This window comes from Myotis yumanensis, unplaced genomic scaffold, assembly GCF_028538775.1.
Source record: "Myotis yumanensis isolate MYYU_CA2020_CCGP unplaced genomic scaffold, mMyoYum1.0.hap1 SCAF_4, whole genome shotgun sequence".
In the NCBI taxonomy this organism is placed as follows: Eukaryota; Metazoa; Chordata; class Mammalia; order Chiroptera; family Vespertilionidae; genus Myotis; species Myotis yumanensis.
This window is the reverse complement of record NW_027223755.1, coordinates 106,588,033-106,606,397: the sequence shown is the minus strand read 5'-3', so window position 1 is coordinate 106,606,397 and position 18,365 is coordinate 106,588,033. Positions and strand designations below refer to the sequence as shown.

Here is an 18,365-nt window from a genome sequence, read left to right as displayed (position 1 = left end):
AGCCTAACGACCTCGCCAGCCTCTTATTAGCAACTTTGGAGAAACGTGGGGCACTTTGCAATTTATTACGCACGCGCATTCTCTTCTAATTGGTGAGTACATTACTCTTCCTTTTCCTCCCAGCGCCGCCTTAGCAACGGTCCGGGTGGAGACGCCCCCCGCGGATTGGCTGCAGCCGACCTCTCGGCTGCGTAGATTGGCTGAAGCGTGGTAGAGGGTCAGACCCAGGAAGTGCCTGAGGAGAACCGGTGGTCCCAGAACAGAGGCAGGTAGAGCCTGCGGTGACCGTGACACAGAGGAGCGGCGACATGACCCATCGGAAGTCCAGCCAACTCCAGAGCCCGAGAATGCAGCTGGACCTTGAACAACCCTCCGAACTGCGGCGGGAAATCAAGAGGGACCTCAGCTCAGCGGATGAACTAGCCTCGCGTAGGGGAACAGGTGTGCGGTCCGAGTTCGGCACCGTGGCCGCGGTGGAAGAGGAAGAAGATCCTGCAGCCAACTTGTTCCCGGTAAGGACGAGTAATCCGCTCAGCAATGTTATAAAAGGGCTCCCGACAGGGCGCCACCGTGACATGTTTACTAATTTTACGGCGTCTCCTGGGCTGCCTTGGTGAAGAGGGAATGTGTGACCCCGACTGTTAATATGCTCATTAGGAGGCCTTAGGGCCTGCTGAAGCCCAGCCCGCCCGCGTTGTTCGTTCACAGTCCTTAAGACGAGAAAGCAAGTTAACGAGTTCTCAGGTCCGCTGGAGGTTTGCCATGGACCAGGGACAAGGACTTTGGTCCAATCTGCTTTCTCTCCGCAGCCTCCTCTGCCCCAGCCCCGGATCTGCATGTGGTGAGTGTAAAGAGCCTTGGGAAAAGTTACATTTCACTCTTGCACGATTCCCTTAGTACTTCCCCAACAGTCCTGTCAAACAGCCAGGGCAGGTGAGGGAGGAGCCCCATTTTACAGATGAGGGAGGAGCCTGAGGTCCAGAGATGCGATTACCCAAGATGACTAGAAAATGGCTCTCCTGCCTCCACAGTCCAAAGAGCAAGTGTGGGAAGAAGGGAGCCAAAGACAGAGGATGTAAATAGAAAGTCATAGCTGTCATGGAGCATTGTGCAAATGGGGACACTGAGGCCCACAGGGGTACTTGCCCAAAGTCATACAATAAGGGAGTGACAGAGCAGAAACAAGAACTCAAGTTTCCTAACCGTAGGCTTTATAATGAAAATAATCATAAGAATTCATTTAGGCCATGGCCAGTGGTCCAATGGTTAGAGCATCAGCGTGCACTAAAACGTCACATGTTCCATTCCTGGTCAAGGGCATGTACCTGGGTTGCAGGCTCGATCCCTGGCCCAGTCGGGGCACAAGTGGGAGGCAACCAATTGACGGATGTCTCTCATATCAATGTTTGTTTCTCTTTTCCCCCTACCCCTCCCTCTGCCATTCTAAAAATCAGTGTAAGAAATATCCTGAGGAATAACCCACACACAAGTTCATTTAGACCATATCAGTTATTTACAGATGGAAAACATGATTCCCAGAGAGGGAAGTGGTTTGCCTAAGGTCACCAGCAAGTTAGTGGAAAGGCCGAACTTCAAACTGAGGTCTCCTGGTTCCCAGTCTAGTGCTCTAGTCCTGCCTTGAGACTAATGTAAAATGGCCACCAACACCATTTCTCCTCTTTTCCTATGGCAGGAAGTACCTGGACATCCATTCCATGCACAGGCTGGAGAAGACGGCCAACACTGAGGAGATGAGGGAGTATGGAGGCGGGGTGGAGAAGCAGGGAAGGGAAGGAGCATGGGAAAGGCTGAGGGTGTACTGGGAGGCATGAGAAATCCTGGCTCCAAAGCATGCTGTACACTAGTGTGGGGTAGTGAAGGGAGGCTTCCATTGTCTCTCACTCTGTCCTCGCCCCCTCTCAAGGGTGCTGGCCAACCTGTTGGGGCTAGGATGGCCTGAGCAGAGCCTTCAGGATGCCATCACCCTGGATCTCTTCTCCCATGCACTCATCTTCTGCCGCCAGCAGGGCTTCTCGATGGAGCAGACATCAACGGCTTGTGCCCTGCTCCAAGATCTTCACAAGGCCTGTGTTGGTAAGAGGTGGCGGTGACCAGAAGGTTTGAGCCCAGGAAAGAGGATGCTGGATGGCACAAGTAACCATGGGAAGTAGAAATAGGGAGATCACCACCTGGAATCTGTTGTCATTACTAGCAGTGTTACCACACAGTTATTTCACCTATGAAATCCTTCATTTCTTTATCTATGAATACTGACTGTTCTGCTATATGGGGGAGGGGGGGCAACAAATGTATACACACTGAATAATTATTAATTCCAATGGGTTAAATCTGAAAAAAGACATTAGAATTAATAATTATACAGTGTGTATATTTTTGGGGACACCCGGTATATTAAATATATATAAATATATGCACAGTGCTCAGTAAAATAGTTCTTGCTTTCTCCCTTTTATTCCCAGAACTGGTTTTCTTCAAAATGTTTAACAAGAGCTAAAATTATGTATTTCTTGGTTTATTGTATGTCACTTCCACTACCATGTCAGCCTCTTAAAGGGGCAAGACCTTATCTGTCTTGTTCAGTGCCCAGAAGTCATAGTGGGTACTCAGTGTTTGGGTTAATGAAACAACCCAGTACTTAAACCTACATCTGTCCACTTCCAAAGCTCATGCTCAGTAAGTAGCAGTTGAGTGAGTAAAATGAATGGTTATCACAGAGGTGACTCACTGGAATATCTTGTTTTCCCTCCCAGCAACCCCCCTGGGCAATGTGGAGGAATGTTACCGCTACTTCACCAGTGTTCTTTTTTGCCATGGAGTCAGGGTCAGTTCCCCTGATGGGATCTTCGCTCCTCCCCAGACAAGGTCTAGCCCAATCACCTGTTCTCACCCTCATCACCCTCATCTTCCTCTGAAGGCCACAGTGGGCTCTCCCTGCTCCTGGACTGCTGGGCACTAGGAGAAAAGGCCAGAGCTTCAGGAGGTGGTCAGTCCTCTAACTCCCAATCACCCCCACAGCGGCCCCCTTTCAGTATCAACCTTTTTAAGGAGGAACAGCTGCTGGCCTTGGCTGATTATGTGGTCAACACCTACTTTCGCCACTTCAAGCTCTACAAATACGTCTTTACTCCCCAGGTATTGGGCCCTGGGCTACGAGACCACCCCTCAGCTCCCCACTTCCCTCAGTGCAGATGCCGTCCTCTCAGCTGCCCTTTGTCTTCCCAGGTGCGGCTAGATCTGTCTTTGACTTATTTAGGGCTGCAGCCACCCAAGCTCTGGTCAGAGGATGAGAGAGGTAAGGGAGAATGCCAGGGCTGGGGCTGGGGCTGGGGCTGAAGCTAAAGGTTCTTCCTGCTTCTGGTTGCAGAGAAAGAAGGTGGTGAGGAGGTGGAGGACCAGGCAGCCACCCTACAGGAGGAACCAGAAGCGGTGGCTGAGCCACAGCAAGAGCCAAGTGAGGACCTGGAGGAGTTTGGGTTCTCTATGATTTGGGGCAAATGTGAAATGAAGGGTTTAGACCACATCAGGACTTCAGACTTTTAGTCATGGTGTCCTTTCTCCAAATGCTTCAGCGTGCAGGAGTCCAAGGTGACAGATAAAGCACAGCTGCTGGGAGCTCCAGAAAAACTGATGACAATAGCCAGCACATAGATGATAACACTATGTGCCAGGCAAGCCCTATTTTGTTTTATTTTTTATTGTTTTTTAAATCCTCACCCGAGGACACTTTTTCTATTGATTTTTAGAGAGAGGGAAAGACAGAGAGAAACATCAGTGTAAGAGAAACACATCAACTGGTTGCTTCCTGCATGCGCCCTGACCAGGGCTCGGGCCAGGGAGAAGCCTACAACCGAGGTACATGCCCTTGACTGGAATCGAACTGGGGACCCTTGGGTCCACAGGCCAATGCTCTATCCACTGAGCCAAACAGGCCAGGGCCAGGCAAGCCCTATTTTAAACATTTTATGTACATTAACCCATTTAATTCTCCCTCAATCCTAGATGCTAGGTGCTATCACTGTCCACATTTTACATAGGAGGAAACCTAAGGCATGGAGAGGTTAACTCACCTGCCTAAGTTCACAAAGCTATTAAGTAGCAATCCAGAAAGTCTGGCTGGAAGTAGCCATTCGGCCCACTTCTCTCACAGAAGGGCTGGCTAACATTTTCTGAATTGAAGCAACATTTCCACCTGTGTAGTCCCCAGGGACACCTTGCAAATTGCTTGCCCAGCTAGGGGCAATCCTTCAGCCCCAAGCAGCATCTCTCCTTCCCTGCCCCGCAGGCCAGGTCTCCCTCCTCCGAGCCTACATCAAGACCCAGCTGACCAAGGAGCTGGAGCTGCTGCAGCAGCTGGTGGATGAGCGGCTCAAGGCCAGCGAGGAAAGGCTCAACAGCAAGCTGACCACACTAGAGCGGCCCTTCCAACTACCTCCAGGCAAAAGCAAGAATAAGACCAAGTGACTCCCCGTGTTTTCCCCAATAAAGGCCTCGGCCAGAGTGGCCCCATTCGCGCCCCCACCCCCATCCTGAGCAACTTCTGGGCTTTCCTGCCAAAGCCAGACACCAGACATAGGGCATTGGCTCCCTGGTGTGTAGATTTTATTGCATACACAGCACAGGTAGCACTGACAAGGCCAGGCATGGCACTCTTGAGCGGCTCCCTTCTACCTCAGCTTTGATCTGAAAGCCCTGGCCAGTGGGGATAGACTGGACTTTATGATAGTACGATGAGTGGTAGCCTAGCCAAGCAGTGGGGCCGGGGCCTACGGCCAGAGCCAAAAGGGGCTGGAATGATAAAAATCCTCCTCATGGAAAGTCCTGCTTTCTGGCATTCCCCAGGGCTCAGGTGCTAGCCCAGCACCAGCATGGCCTCATCCTCGGTGATAGCAGCTGAGTCCCCCTCCTCTTCAGGGCCCATGATGGGAAAAGGCCCAGGCGGCCGGTGCTGGAAGAGGGCTGCACGGTTCTGCTGCTCGCCCTTCTTCACCCAGTGCCCATAGAGCCGGAAGGCACAGCTGTCAATGAGGCGCCGCACTGGCCGCAGTGCATAGGGGTCCCTCAACAGCGCACTCTTCGTCAGCGGACGTGCATGGTGGATGCTTAAGGCCACTCGTCCAGCAGCCAACACTGTCCACACTGCCACCTGGGAAGGGGGAGGGGAGTGTGAGCTCCAGTGTAGCGCTGCCACAGGGGACAGAAGAACAGGCCAAGACCTGATCCTCTTAGGCTTACCCGGAACCGCTGTCGGGGGGTGAGGTTCCAGGGTTGGCTGCCTTCACAACGCTCAAAGAAGGGGTGCTGTAGAGCTTGCTCAGCTGTCAAACGCTCTTCAGGATCCACTTGCAGCAGCCTTGAAATCTAGGGGAACTCCACAACATGAGAGATAGCTCTTGGGCCTCCCGCCTTGCACCCTCAGGGTCCCAGCTCACCAGGTCTTTAACAGTGTTTGAACGGTCATCCCATTCGGGTGAGTTAAACTGGTACTGGCCTTCCATGATCATGCGTAACATCAGGATCTGACGCCGGTGCCAGAATGGTGGTGAGCCAGCCAGGAGTGTGAACAAGATGACCCCACAGGCCCAGCTGGGAAGAAGACCAAAGTCAGGCAGGAGTAGGTGCTGGGCAAATGTACACAGGAAGAGGACGGGGTACCAGAAACTCACAGGTCGACCTCCTTGCCGTAGCCCGGGTGGGTTTCATCCATGGAGCATTTAAGGATCTCAGGTGCTAGATATCCTGGGGTCCCACACAACTCTGGGGAGAGAGGGCTGAGGTTGATGGGATGCCACCAGCCCCCTCATGGCCCTTAACACCAACCCTCTACAGGAGCCTCGACAAGTGTTCCTCATTCTGCTCCTGCCAGACTCTGCTGAGTCTCAGTACTAGACCCTGACCCTGGTGAACAACTCAAATACCCACCAAGGCTCCTGGTGGCCTTGGAGAAATCAAGAAAAACATGATTTTTAGATTTACTTCAAGGTCCTATCCAACTATCACTTGCCTCCAACCCCCTCTGGGCCAAACCTACTCATTCCTCACACAAAGTGTTACCACATTTTTACATTCATAACATACACAAAAAACAAAACTTTTCTGCATTCCTTTCTGCGCAAATCTACTCTTCCTATAATCTCTACTCTGGTTGGTGGAACCACCACTCAAACCAAGGGGAAGGAGGGGGAGTATGGGGTTTCTTCAAGTACATACTGGGTAAGTCCCTTATTTAAAACTCTTCCCTGGCTCCCAATATGGCCTCAAGATCAAGTCTATTCTTATAGCACAGAGCCCTCCATGACTTGATCCAAACCCTTACTTTTAGTTTCTACCACTTCAGGCCCCAATTCTAACATCCTAGAAATTTCCAAACTCCAAGAGAGCTTAATAGGCCTAAACTGAACATGACTCTCAGGAAACTCATTCCTAAGCTAAGTATTTATTGCCTACCATGTACCTAGCACCACATTGGACACAGTGGTAAATTAGATGTGCTCTTACTAAACTTCATGTCCACTAAAAAGCAAATGAGAAATAATAGAGTAAGATGGGTGCCATGAAGGGAGTAAGGAACAAAAAGTAAAGGCCCTAGCTGGTTTGGCTCAGTGGATAGAGCGTCAGCCTTTGGACCAAAGGGTACCAGGTTTGATTCTGGTCAAGGGCACGTGCCTGGATTGCAGGCTTGATCCCCAGTAAGAGGTGTGCAGGAGGCAGCAGATCAATGATGCTCTGTCATCATTGATGTTTCTATCTCCCCCTTTCCTTCCTCTCTGAAATCAATAAAAATATATTTTTTAAAAAAAGAACAAAAAGAAAGGGATCTAGCCCGGCCAGCATTGTTTAGTGGTTAGCATCAGCCTGTGAACCGTGAGGTCACAGTTCGATTCCCGGTCAGGGCACATGCCCTGGCTGCAGGCTCGATCCCTAATGTGGGGCATGCAGAAGGCAGCTGATCAGTGATTCTCTCTTATCATTGATGTTTCTCTCTCTCTCTCCCTCTGCCTTCCTCTCTGAAATCAATAAAATATTTTTTTTAAAAAAAAGAAAGGAATTTAACCTAACCTAGAACATTCGGGTGAAACCTGGTACCAAAGCTGAGAGAGAGGGTGGAGTGGGCAATGGTGAAGGTGATTCCAGAATGGGGAAAAGTATATTCGGAAGCACAAAGGAAAATAAAGCACAACATCTGCAAGATATGTAAGTCCACAGATTAAGAGCATTAGAGTCAGACTGCCCAAGTTCAAATCCCAGCCACAGGAACTTGGGCAAGTCACAACACATCTATAAAATGGACACACAAATGCTATGTTGAGGGGGGGAAAGGAGGACACCTGCAATAATTTCAACATTAAAAAATTTTAATAATAAAAAAGTTGAGAGGATCTAGAGAAATAAGCCACGTAAAGACTCAGCATGGAGCCTAGCTCACACTAAGCACTCAGTAAATGTTAGCTATTAATAAATTCAGTGCAGAGCCCATTGAGGGAGAGAAAGTAGCATATTAAAAGCTCTGAGGCCCTGACCGGTTTTGGCTCAGTGGATAGAGCGTTGGCCTGCGAACTGAAGGGTCCCAGGTTCGATTCCAGTCAGGGGCACATGCCTGGGTTTCGGGCTCAGTCCAACATGCAGGAGGCAGCCAATCGATGATTCCCTCTCATCATTGATATTTCTCTCTCTCCCTTCCTCTCTGAAATAAGAAAATATATTAAAAAGAAAAGCTCTGAGGAGTCTTGCAGTTGAACTTTGTTTAGTTTTCCATTTGCACCAGAATTATTTTGTCACAACAAATGTATTAACACTGGGTGAACCTGAGTCCCAGAGTACCAGGTTCCTCATAGCACCTAAGACGCACACTGTTAGACCCCAAGTGTGCAGCTGAGTCCTGCTATGCCCTTCTCCCTTCTTCCTCCTGGGACAAGCCCAGCCTCCCAAAGCCCAGCTCGGAGCCCCTGCTCTGTAGGTCCCTCTAGCTAAATCAGGTGCTCCTTTCTCCTGGTTTCCGCACATGACCCCTAGCCCCTGCCGTGTGCCACTTATCTGCTCACTTTCCTGTCTCCATCCTCCCCAAGTCAGGAAACCCATTCTGAGCTGCAAACAAGACTTTGCACCCAGAGGGTACTTGGCAAGTGTTTACTGACTCCCCTTTGCTTGGTAGCTGGGACTCAGTTCTCAGATCCAGCCAAGCACTCATGTCTGGGTCTCCTTCCCTCTCAAGCCTCTTAGGGCACCAGGTCCCCTCACCTCGAAGCTTCTCGCCAGGTTCCAAGTGGCAGGAGAATCCAAAATCGGAAAGTCGGATCTGCATATTGTCATCTAGGAGAATATTCTCGGGCTTCAGGTCTCGGTGCACAATGTTGTTGGCATGGAGAAAGTTCACTGCTTCCAGCAGAGACCTCATGATGGACCTGGGGGAGGGGCAGTCTCCTCTGCTTCTCCCTGCCCCACCCCACTCCCTGCTCACCCCAGGGGCTGCAGGCTCAGCCATTACCTGGTTTCCTTTTCTGAGAGGGCCACCTTCTCTGTGAGATAGTCAAACAGCTCTCCCTTCCGCATCCTAGGAGATAGGAGTGGGAGGGAGGGAGGTGCACCTCACAGTGAGGGCTGAGAAAATAAGCCAGTGCTCAGAGAAAATACTATAGAACAGGCCAGTAGAGAGATTTCTCTGGCCTGGCTGGTGTTGCTCAGTGGTTGAGTGTTGGCCCATGCACCAAGAGGTTGTCAGTTCAATTCCCAGAAAGGACACATTCTGGGTTGCAGGTTCGATCCCCATTGCGGGGCGTGCAAGAGGCAGCCGATGTTTCTTTCTCATCGATGTTTCAATCTCTCTCTCCCTCTTCCTTCCTCTCCCTCTAATATAAATAAAAACATGTTTTTTTAAAAAGAGAGAGAAATTCCTCTGTAGACAAACTAGGGTCTCAAGACAGAGCACTCCAAGAGTGAGAGGAATGCCAGGGGCAGTTTGGCCCAGTGGGTTGGCAGTTCAAATATCTTCATTGTGCCTGAGGGGGCTATTTCAGCAAGAATAAGTGCCTTTTTGTGCCAATAATTTTCAGGTGGTCCTTGTTATCTGGTACTCAAAAAGGCCTTTTAAAGTGTCTCTATTTATAGCACTGACCAAAATTTCAATTAATAGTAGAAAAAAAGTTGTATAGGGCTTTGATTTTTGCTTATTTTGTCTTCTCTTTAAAGAGTGAGGTTATAATTGTAACTTTGTGTCAATCATTGAAATATAAAAAACACTCAGGTATTGTTTTGGGAGTATTATTGTTGGGCAAAGTTGCATAATGGGTAAATAAAATGGACACTTCCAACCTCCCCTCACACTTTTGCAGAGGGTCATTTCTATATGAAAATATTTTCCAAGGCCTCTCTTAAATATTTAATATTCAAACCATTCTCTTTTGAAGAACCTTTGCAACTGGTTTGCATTACATGGTATAGCATGTGACATTCAGATTTACATTGACCAGAAAAAGAATTGATGAGCAGAGATAGACACCAGCATAGGGTATTAAACAATGTGAGACTGGTGAGCAAATATCTATTTTATAAGTGGTCAGTTTCTAGACAGACACTCTCAAATCAGCCCTTTCTTCCCTGCTAACCTTATAACCATGGGAGATTAAGAGATTTGGGGATTTGGGTCATAAAGACCCTTTGTCTTTGGTCACTATTACTCTTTTTTTTTTAAAATATATTTTATTGATTTTTTACAGAGAGGAAGGGAGAGGGATAGAGAGTTAGAAACATCGATGAGAGAGAAACATCGATCAGCTGCCTCCTGCACACCCCCTACTGGGGATGTGCCCACAACCAAGGTACATGCCCTTGACCAGAATGAAACCTGGGACCCTCGAGTCCATAGGCTGACGCTCTATCCACTGAACCAAACCGGTTAGGGCCACTATTACTCTTTGAAGAACGTGCCTCAATCAGGGCACCAAGGAAAGAGGCCAGAGCCATGGACTGCCAGGCAGGCCCTGGCTGGAACAGAGGAAGGTGTGAGCAGGGTGGTCTTCAGCCCACTGTGCTGTGAGTCTGGGGCTGTGCATGGAGGTGAGGAGGCTTCTCAGATTGGGGCAGGGAGATACTCACAAGTCAAACACCAGGAACATGAAGCTAGAAGACTCGTAGGAATCGATGAGAGTGACTGGGGAAAGAGGCAGAAAGGCAGAGAGACAGAGATGGAAAGGAGCGGATGCATATTAAAGGGGCTTTCCACCCTGAGGCAACAGTGGGCTGTTACTGGGAAGGAAAATCAAAGGAGGCAGTAGGGACCCAAAGGCTGGCCACACTTTGAGGTGGAATAGAGCCAGGAGGAAGGGAGCAGAGGGGCGGAGGCAGTGTTGGGGGGAATGGGCTCTGGGCAGGACCAGCAGGATGTGGCTGTAATCTAACAGGAACAGGGGATGCAGCCTCACTGATATGGGGGTGGCCAGCGACCTGGCGAAGGATGTGTGTCTCTCGCCGCGTGGCTTCTCGCACCTCCTCCAACTGCTCAGGACTCAGTCGCTCAGCCGTCACCTCCATGATTTTCACCGCAAACTCATGGCCAGTAGCTCGATGAACACAACGGCGGACCACAGAGCTCACTCCTCTGCCAGAGTCAGACAACACAGGGGTCAGGGCCTCCTACTCTCTCATTTCCAAGCAGAGTAGAGCCTCGGCACCCTCATATATACTGCACCAGATTCTGAAGACCCATCTGGACAAGGCAACCTCCCAAGAAGCTCGTCCTGGCCTACAATAGATTCACAGTGGCCTCAGCAAGCAACGCAGGTGCCCAGGAAGGTGAAACACAAAGCTAACAGGGAAGGCAGGCCCGGGTCCTGGTTTCGAACCCAGCCTCTGCCATGCCCTCAATGGGTGAACCTAGACAAGTCCCTTCTACACTGAGCCCCAGAACCTGCCCCTTGCCCCAAAACCTCACAAGGAGAAAGTGAGAAGAAATTACCTAAGACTCCTCCAAATTTCACTCACACTTCCTGATTACCCCATCCAAACCCCACAGTTCCCCTACATTAGCTCAAGCACAGGAGGTTCTAAATAAATATTGGGCAAGTGACTAGAAGACCAAAGTTGAGAATTAAAGATATCGGTTTAGGCCCCAAATTTGCCACTAATTAACCTCTAAGGAACCTACTAACTTAAGGTCTCTGGGTTTCCGCTTCTACAGCTCTGAAATGTAGCCAAAACTATCTTGAAGGGATGCTGAAAGACAGACTGAGGTAGAGACAGGAAAGCCCTCTTGGCACTGTAAAGAGAAAGTCCTAGACAGATTTCCTCGCTTGGGCTCCGTCACCAACTCTCTCTGACTTCAGGCTAAGGTGCAAATCTTTCCAGGATCACACCACATTTCACAGGCTGGTTCCCTGGCTGCCCTTCACATAACCTCCTGCTGTGCTCTCACGGCCTCCTTGACCTTATAAAACTCCCTTGGCTTGGAATGCCTGTCACCCATATCTCTGGTTCGATCAAAGGATGCAAACTATTAACCCTCTGGCTAAACAGTCCATATGTGAATTACGTTTTGGTCAGTCCAATATTCTTTCCAAATCTGAATCCATACATCTTAGATGGGACAAGAATCCTCCAGCTGCCACAATGCTTACCACTTCCTACTGTCTTACTGTTAGCCACTTCACAGTTTTATTTTGTGCTCATCCACTAAATGCATCTGAGTTTGAGGCCTAGTACAACTATTTTAAAGCTTCTGGCCTTTATACATGAAGAAACTGATACTCTGGGAAAATTTAGTGAGAGTGTGCAGGAAAAACAAGAGGGAAAATAGAGGAGACAAGGGATCACGCTACCACAGTAACCTTGGAAGGAGATGAATACGACACTACCCTCTGATCCGCCTTTTCCAAAACTGGTCTTTCTGCGCCCCATGGCAGTGGAATCACCATTCTTCCCTGAGGTTCTTCCTAGCCTCTGTGAATCCCCCCTTACCTGGTCCTGAAACCCCGCTACTCAGGACTTGGATCTCAGCTCTCTCTCTTCTTTTCCCAATACTCTCCCCTGCTGACCTCCCTCCAGTCCCAGGAGCTTTAATACCAACTATGTGTAAATGATTCCTGCTACACTGTCCTGAGCCTTCATTATTTCTCTCCAGAATTCCAGATTTCTTAAAAAAAAAAAAAAAATATATATATATATATATATATATATATATTCAGAGAGGGCGAGGGAGAGGGGGAGATAGAAACATCAATGATGAGAATTATTGATCGGCTGCCTCCTGCACATGCCCCACTCTGGGGATTGAGCCCGCAACCCAGGCATGTGCCCTGACTGGGAATGAAACCGTGACCTCCTGGTTCATAGGTCAATCCTCAACCACTGAGCCACACCAGCAGGGCCTCAGCAGCACTTATCACAGCAGACCATGCCAAGCTTGCAGAAGCACATTCTTCCTGTTGTTCTCTGTAGCTCACAGATGACATCTCCTTGGTCTCCCTTGTTGGCTCTTCCTTCTCTAACCCATGATACATCCCAGAGACTAAGCCCATGCCATTTTCACTTCTCTGTCTATATTCTCTTGCCAACTACTATCTATACACTGATGCCTCCCAAATGTATAGCTTTAGCCCAGCCCTCTCCCTTTAGTTCCAGAATCAAAGACCCACTCGACAGCTCCAGTTGTGTATCTCAAAGTCAACATTTCCAAAATGGTATTCTTTAAAAATATATATATATATTTATATATATATATTTTATTGATTTCAGAGAGGAAGGAAGAGGGAGATAGAAATATCAATGATAAGAGAGAAGCATTGATCAGCTGCTTCCTGCATGCCCCCTACTGGAGATCGAGCCCGCAACCTGGGCATGTGCCCTTGACCAGAATCGAACCCGGAACCCTTCAGTCCACAGGCTGATGCTCTATCCACTGAGCCAAACCAGCGAGGGCAAAAAAAAATGGATTTCTTGACTTGCTCCCCTGTCCTGATAATCTGATTCTCCTGTCTTCTCTGTTTCAATAAATGGTACTCAAGTGCTCAAATCCAAACCTTAGAGGTTATTCTTCTATCTTCTATTTATCCCTCATGGTCATATCCAATCCTTTAGGAAACTGTATCAAGTCATCACCTAAAACTATCCATTTCTTTTCATCTTTATCACCCCCACTCCAGTTTTTTTTTTTAAAGCTTTTTTTTTAAAACACATTTTATTGATCTTTTTACAGAGAGGAAGCGAGAGGGATAGAGAGTTAGAAACATCGATGAGAGAGAAGCATCGATCAGCTGCTTCCTGCACACTCCCTACTGGGGATGTGCCTGCAACCAAGGTACATGCCCTTGACCGGAATCGAACCTGGGACCCTTGAGTCTGCAGGCCGACGCTCTATCCACTGAGCCAAACCGGTTAGGGCCCCCACTCCAGTCTTAACCCACCACCATCACTAGCCTAAATGAATCAACAGCTTCATAACTGGTCTCTATGCTTCCATTCCTGCCCCCCTCCTCCTCCACTCTCTACACAAGAGCCAGAAAGTGTTCTAAAAGTACCATATTAATTCTTTTCATCCTCACAGCAACCTACAAAGTAGGATTTATTTTTATTCCCAATTTACAATTAAGAAACTGAGAGCTGGCATGGCTCAGTGGTTGAGCGTTGACCTATGAATCAGGAAATCATGGCTCAATTTCTGGTTAGGGCACATGCCTGGGTTGTGGGCTCAATTCCCTGTGGGGTGTGCAGGAAACAGCCCATCAACGATTCTCTCTCATCATTGATGTTTATCTCTCTCTCTCTCTCCCTCTCTGAAATCAAGAAAAATCTATTAGCCGAAACCGGTTTGGCTCAGTGGATAGAGCGTCGGCCTGCGGACTGAGAGGTCCCGGGTTCGATTCCGGTCAGGGGCATGTACCTGGGTTGCGGGCACATCCCCGGTGGGGGATGTGCAAGAGGCAGCTGATCGATGTTTCTCTCTCATCGATGTTTCTAACTCTCTCTATCTCTCTCCCTTCCTCTCTGTGAAAAATCAATAAAATATATTAAAAAAAAAAAAAGAAAAATCTATTAAACACACACACACACACACAATTGAGGCGTAGAAAGGGTAAGTTCCTAGTCCCAAATCACAGAAATGTAAATCAGTTCAGGTTACTACCTTGTTTGAAATGACCAATTTCACTAAAATTTAAATTCCTTTTTTTTACAAATATATTTTTATTGATTTCAGAGGAAGGGAGAAGGATAGAGAGATAGAAACATCAATGGTGACAGAGAATCATTGATCGGCTGCCTCCTGCACGCCACCTACTGGGTATCAAGCCCACAACCCAGGCATGTGCCCTGGCCGGGAATTAAACCTGGGACCCTTCAGTCCCAGGCTGATGCTCAAATTTAAATTCCTTATCATGGCCTAAGACCTTACATAACCCAACCTCCATTTACTTCTCCAATTTAATTTCCTACTTTGTTTACTTCTAGCCACTATGCTCTTCCATCTATCCCTTGAGGAGGCCCTTTCCTACCATGAGCCTTTGCACTCATTGTTCCCTCTGCCTGGAATATATCTTACCTGACTCGTGCCCTGTTCATTCCCATCCTTCAAGTCTCAGCTCATTAATGACTCTCGTGCCATCACTATCGTCTCCACAGCGCGTTGATCTTCATCCTGTTTTTGTGTTTATTGTCTGTCTGTCTCTACAACTATAATTTCCAGAACAGAAACCTTGTGGGTCCTGTATGCCCGGCGCCCCGCACAGCGCACCCAGCTCACTGTACACGGCCTTCTCATCTCCGCACGCTGAGCTCGCACCGTCCTCCGGGGCCCGATACCGCCTCCGGGAGCCGTGGTTCCGAGACCCCAGCACTTTTCATAGCCGACACTTTCTGACTGTGCCTGTGCCTGTGTCTCTTTCAGTTACTTCACTGGGAGCACCTCCGGGGCACGAGCACCTCTTCTTCCCTTTCTGTTTAGCTTTGTGCCTGGCACCCAGCAGGTAATTCAACCGTTTGAACACATCCATGAGTTGGTGGGAAACGGGGGTTGACCCAGAATACGAGTCTCGCCACCAAGCGGAGCACTGACCTACCCCGTTCAGCACCGTCCCGCCAGGACCCACCCCGGACTCCGCGCCCCCGCCGCGGCCTCACCTGCCGATGACGTCCTTAGGGTCGTACTTCTGGTAAAACTCCTTGGCCGCGGCCCAGTCGGGCAGCTCATCCTCGGGTCCCACGTCCAGCGTCATTCTGACGGAGGTGGGGGCCTGTGAGGAGGAAACGGAGGGCAGGGAGGCCCACAGGCTGTGAGAGGACACACATCGCGGCTCGCGGAGGCACAGTCCCTGCGGCTGGGGCGCCAGGATCTTGGGGAGTGGGGACGGGGTTGGGGAAGGAGCGGGACTGGGGAGGCCCAGCGAAAGGGCCGAAGGGGCGGGAAGGCCGGCAGGGAGGGGGGCGGGGGAGGGGGAGGCTCGGAGAATGGGGGGAAGGGGACACGGGCCGGCGGCTGTTGCCGCGCAGGCGCACTTGGGCGAGCGCGGCGAGGGGCGCGGGGTCTCGCGCAGACTCACCCACGGAGGCGAGGAGAGGAGCCGGGGACCGAGCGAGGCCGCGCTGCCGCCGGGTTTGCCTCTAGTCCCCTTCCGGACCCGGGGCGTGGCGGCCACGACCTCCGGCCCCGCCCCCGCCCTGCCCGCCAATAGCCAGCGCCTGCCGAGGACTGAGCTTCAAAAGCCCTTCCGATTGGACACTGGCTGTCTAATAGGAAGCCGAGAGGCCGGGGGCCGGAGCGCGTTGGCGCTCGGTTACCTAAGGCTGCGACGCAAGGCTTCAAATAGAGCCAATCGGCGCCCGGCACCTGCCGAGACAGTGGAGGGCGGGACTTGTTAACCGGGTGGTTGGAGGCCTGGAAGCGACCGGGAAGCTCGGTTTACTGGGAAGCAGAAGCCCTGGGTTGCTGGGATGCAAGCCTCGCTGCGCCTGGGTTCCCGGACGCGGGCACGGCCCTCGCAGTCTCCTCCCAGCATCCTTGTCGGGATTCGGCTCTACCAGGGTATTGGCAGCCCTGCTTTGAGGGGCGGACTCCAGCCGCGAAAACTGCCCACCTTGGCCACTTGGTGCAGCCTGAAGAGGCTCCCTGGTCCCGTGACTGCTGACTCTTGAATACTTCTAAAGCCCTGTACTCACCAGCTGGGGGTGCTGTTTCCCCAGCCTTCCCCCCACCCCCCCGCCCCAAAGCCTTGGGGAGCACTACACTCTGTTTTAAGGCTACCAGGTTATGAGATTCTGCCAGGAGGGACTTGCTTCATAAGCCTTCTGTGCATACCTCAACCCTGGCATTCACTTACTCATTCAATGAATATTTGTTCAACCTTTTCATCTCATGGCACACATAAACTACTAAAATTCTGGGCACACCAAAAAAAGGTTATAATTTGTGCCGATCTGGCCAAAAAGTAGGTATACTTTTGATTTATACCAGCTGGCTATTGTAGTGTTGGCTGTTGTCATATTTTGACAGTCTATGGGAAAAGAGGTCAGTGCCCCTGACTAAATAGTCAGGTATTGCATGTTTTAAACATTCTTGTGGCCACCGGTTGAAAATCACAGCGCTAGACTAACAGCAATGAAAAAAAAAGAAAAAGAAAAAGTGCCTACCCTTGTGGAAGTTCTATTCCCCAGGAAAGAGGCACAGAATGAATTAATATAACCTGCTAACAACCATCTTAGAAATGTCACTTTGGGATCACAACCATTTAACGAGTCCAAGTACCTTTTTAACAGAGTACTTTGAAATAGGCCTGGTGTATGAACCAGGAGGTCAGGGTTGGATTCCCCATGGGGGCACATGCCTGGGTTGCTGCTAGATCCCCAGTGGGGGGTGTGCAAGAAGCAGCCAATGATTCTCTCTCATCATTGATGTTTCCATCTCCATCTTCCTCTCCCTCTCTCTGAAATCAATGGAAATATATTATTTTTAAATAGATAAAATAGGCACACTGTCCCTCCCAGGAGCACATCAGCATCCTCCCCTCCCCTCCCCATCTTCCCCCACAGACATTCCTATCCTAAACTCTAAGGGACCCCATGAGACTTGCAACCAGGGGAGCAGTGGGCAGCAGCAGCTCCTCCTGGGCTAACCCCTGAACCTGTCTCCAAGGCCCCCTTTTCTGACTCTCACTGAGCAGGTAGCAGCCCCGGGTTGGCTTACTTCTTTCCTATGGCGTTTCTAGAGCCACAGCGGCCCCTGTCTCTCCTGCTGCTGCTTGTACCCTAAGTCCTTCCTTGTTGCACTGTCCTCAGCTTTAATAAATGTACTCTCAAAATAAAAATAAAGACAAAATAATTGTGAAGAAATCTTTAACTTTACTTAGTAGGCTTGTTATTTAGTACTACAATGGGATAATTATTCTAAAGTTGAGCAGTGAATAAACATTAGGTAGCCAAGGGTCTTACTGTGGGAATATGGAATTAATAATAGGGAAACAACAGCCTGACCAGTGTGGGTCAGTGTGGCATCATCCCATGCACAGAGGGGTTGCTGGTCCCATTCCTGGTCAGGGCATCAGCTCAGGTTTCAGGCTCCATCCCAGGTGGGGAAGCATACAGGAGGCAGCTGATCAATATTCCCCTCTCCCACTGATGCTTCTCTCTCCCTCTCCCTTCTGCTCTAAAATTCAATAAAATTATTTTTTAAAAATAGAATGGGGAAAAGAAAAAACACACAAAAAAGTAAAAAAAAATAGAATGGGGGAAAGGAGAGAACCTTATGATTGATTTAAGTCAGATGTGATTTTTTAAAATAGATAAAATTAGGTATTTCGAGCACAAACCTCTGAAAGGGCCTAGATGCGGTAACATCCCAGTAGAATGAGCACAGCTAGTGTCTAGATACTAATTTCAAAGAAACAGTCCCCAGTAAAAGGAACCAAAGCTCATTTAAGAAATGGCTGGAGCAGAGAAAGTGCAAGATGAATCTACAATAATTTGTGCCAGAAAGTGAAAAAAGTTGGGGACTTACCAGGACACAAGAACCAGGTTGAAGGGGTTTCCACTGGCCAAAATCAGGGACAAAAATAATGAGACTGAGAGGGCCATGAGGGAAGCTTCTGAGGTGCTAGAAATTGTCTATTCACCTATTCAGGGGTGGGGAACCTTTTTTCTACCAAGGGCCATTTGGATATTTATAACTTCATTCAGGGACCATACAAAATTATCAACTTAAAAATTATTCTGCTATATTTGGTCAAACATTTAATTAACTCACTCCTAATGCCTTGGCAGGCCAGACATTCCCTACCCGATTTAGGTGGTGATTACACAGATGTGTTTATATGAAATCATTCATCATGCTGCACACTCAAGATCTGTGCACTTTACTATATGTAAACTAT

At 49.2% G+C, this 18,365-nt stretch overlaps 2 protein-coding genes across 3 annotated transcripts; one reads left to right on the top strand and one right to left on the bottom strand.

Annotated features, from left to right (window-relative positions):
- Nucleotides 1-11: 11 nt before the first annotated feature.
- On the top strand, nt 12-7,756 carry CFAP119 (cilia and flagella associated protein 119). Of its 2 annotated transcripts, XM_070413587.1 has the most exons (10): nt 12-92; nt 259-512; nt 810-841; nt 1,694-1,759; nt 1,925-2,094; nt 2,772-2,842; nt 3,037-3,153; nt 3,244-3,313; nt 3,386-3,472; nt 4,304-7,756. In XM_070413587.1, the coding sequence occupies exons 2-10, from the start codon at nt 309-311 to the stop codon at nt 4,480-4,482; spliced, it is 996 nt and encodes a 331-aa protein (XP_070269688.1). In that variant the 5' UTR covers nt 12-92; nt 259-308; the 3' UTR covers nt 4,483-7,756. The 2 variants fall into 2 exon arrangements, with proteins under 2 accessions (XP_070269688.1, XP_070269687.1); XM_070413586.1 differs by lacking the exon at nt 12-92 and having other exon boundaries at nt 139-512.
- Nucleotides 4,604-15,645, bottom strand: PHKG2 (phosphorylase kinase catalytic subunit gamma 2). The gene is made up of 10 exons (XM_070413588.1): nt 15,543-15,645; nt 15,124-15,236; nt 10,437-10,612; nt 10,111-10,165; nt 8,504-8,569; nt 8,257-8,420; nt 5,685-5,775; nt 5,451-5,604; nt 5,254-5,379; nt 4,604-5,164 (listed from the first exon to the last, which is right to left on the bottom strand). The coding sequence occupies exons 2-10, from the start codon at nt 15,216-15,218 to the stop codon at nt 4,871-4,873; spliced, it is 1,221 nt and encodes a 406-aa protein (XP_070269689.1). The 5' UTR covers nt 15,219-15,236; nt 15,543-15,645; the 3' UTR covers nt 4,604-4,870.
- Nucleotides 15,646-18,365: the final 2,720 nt, after the last annotated feature.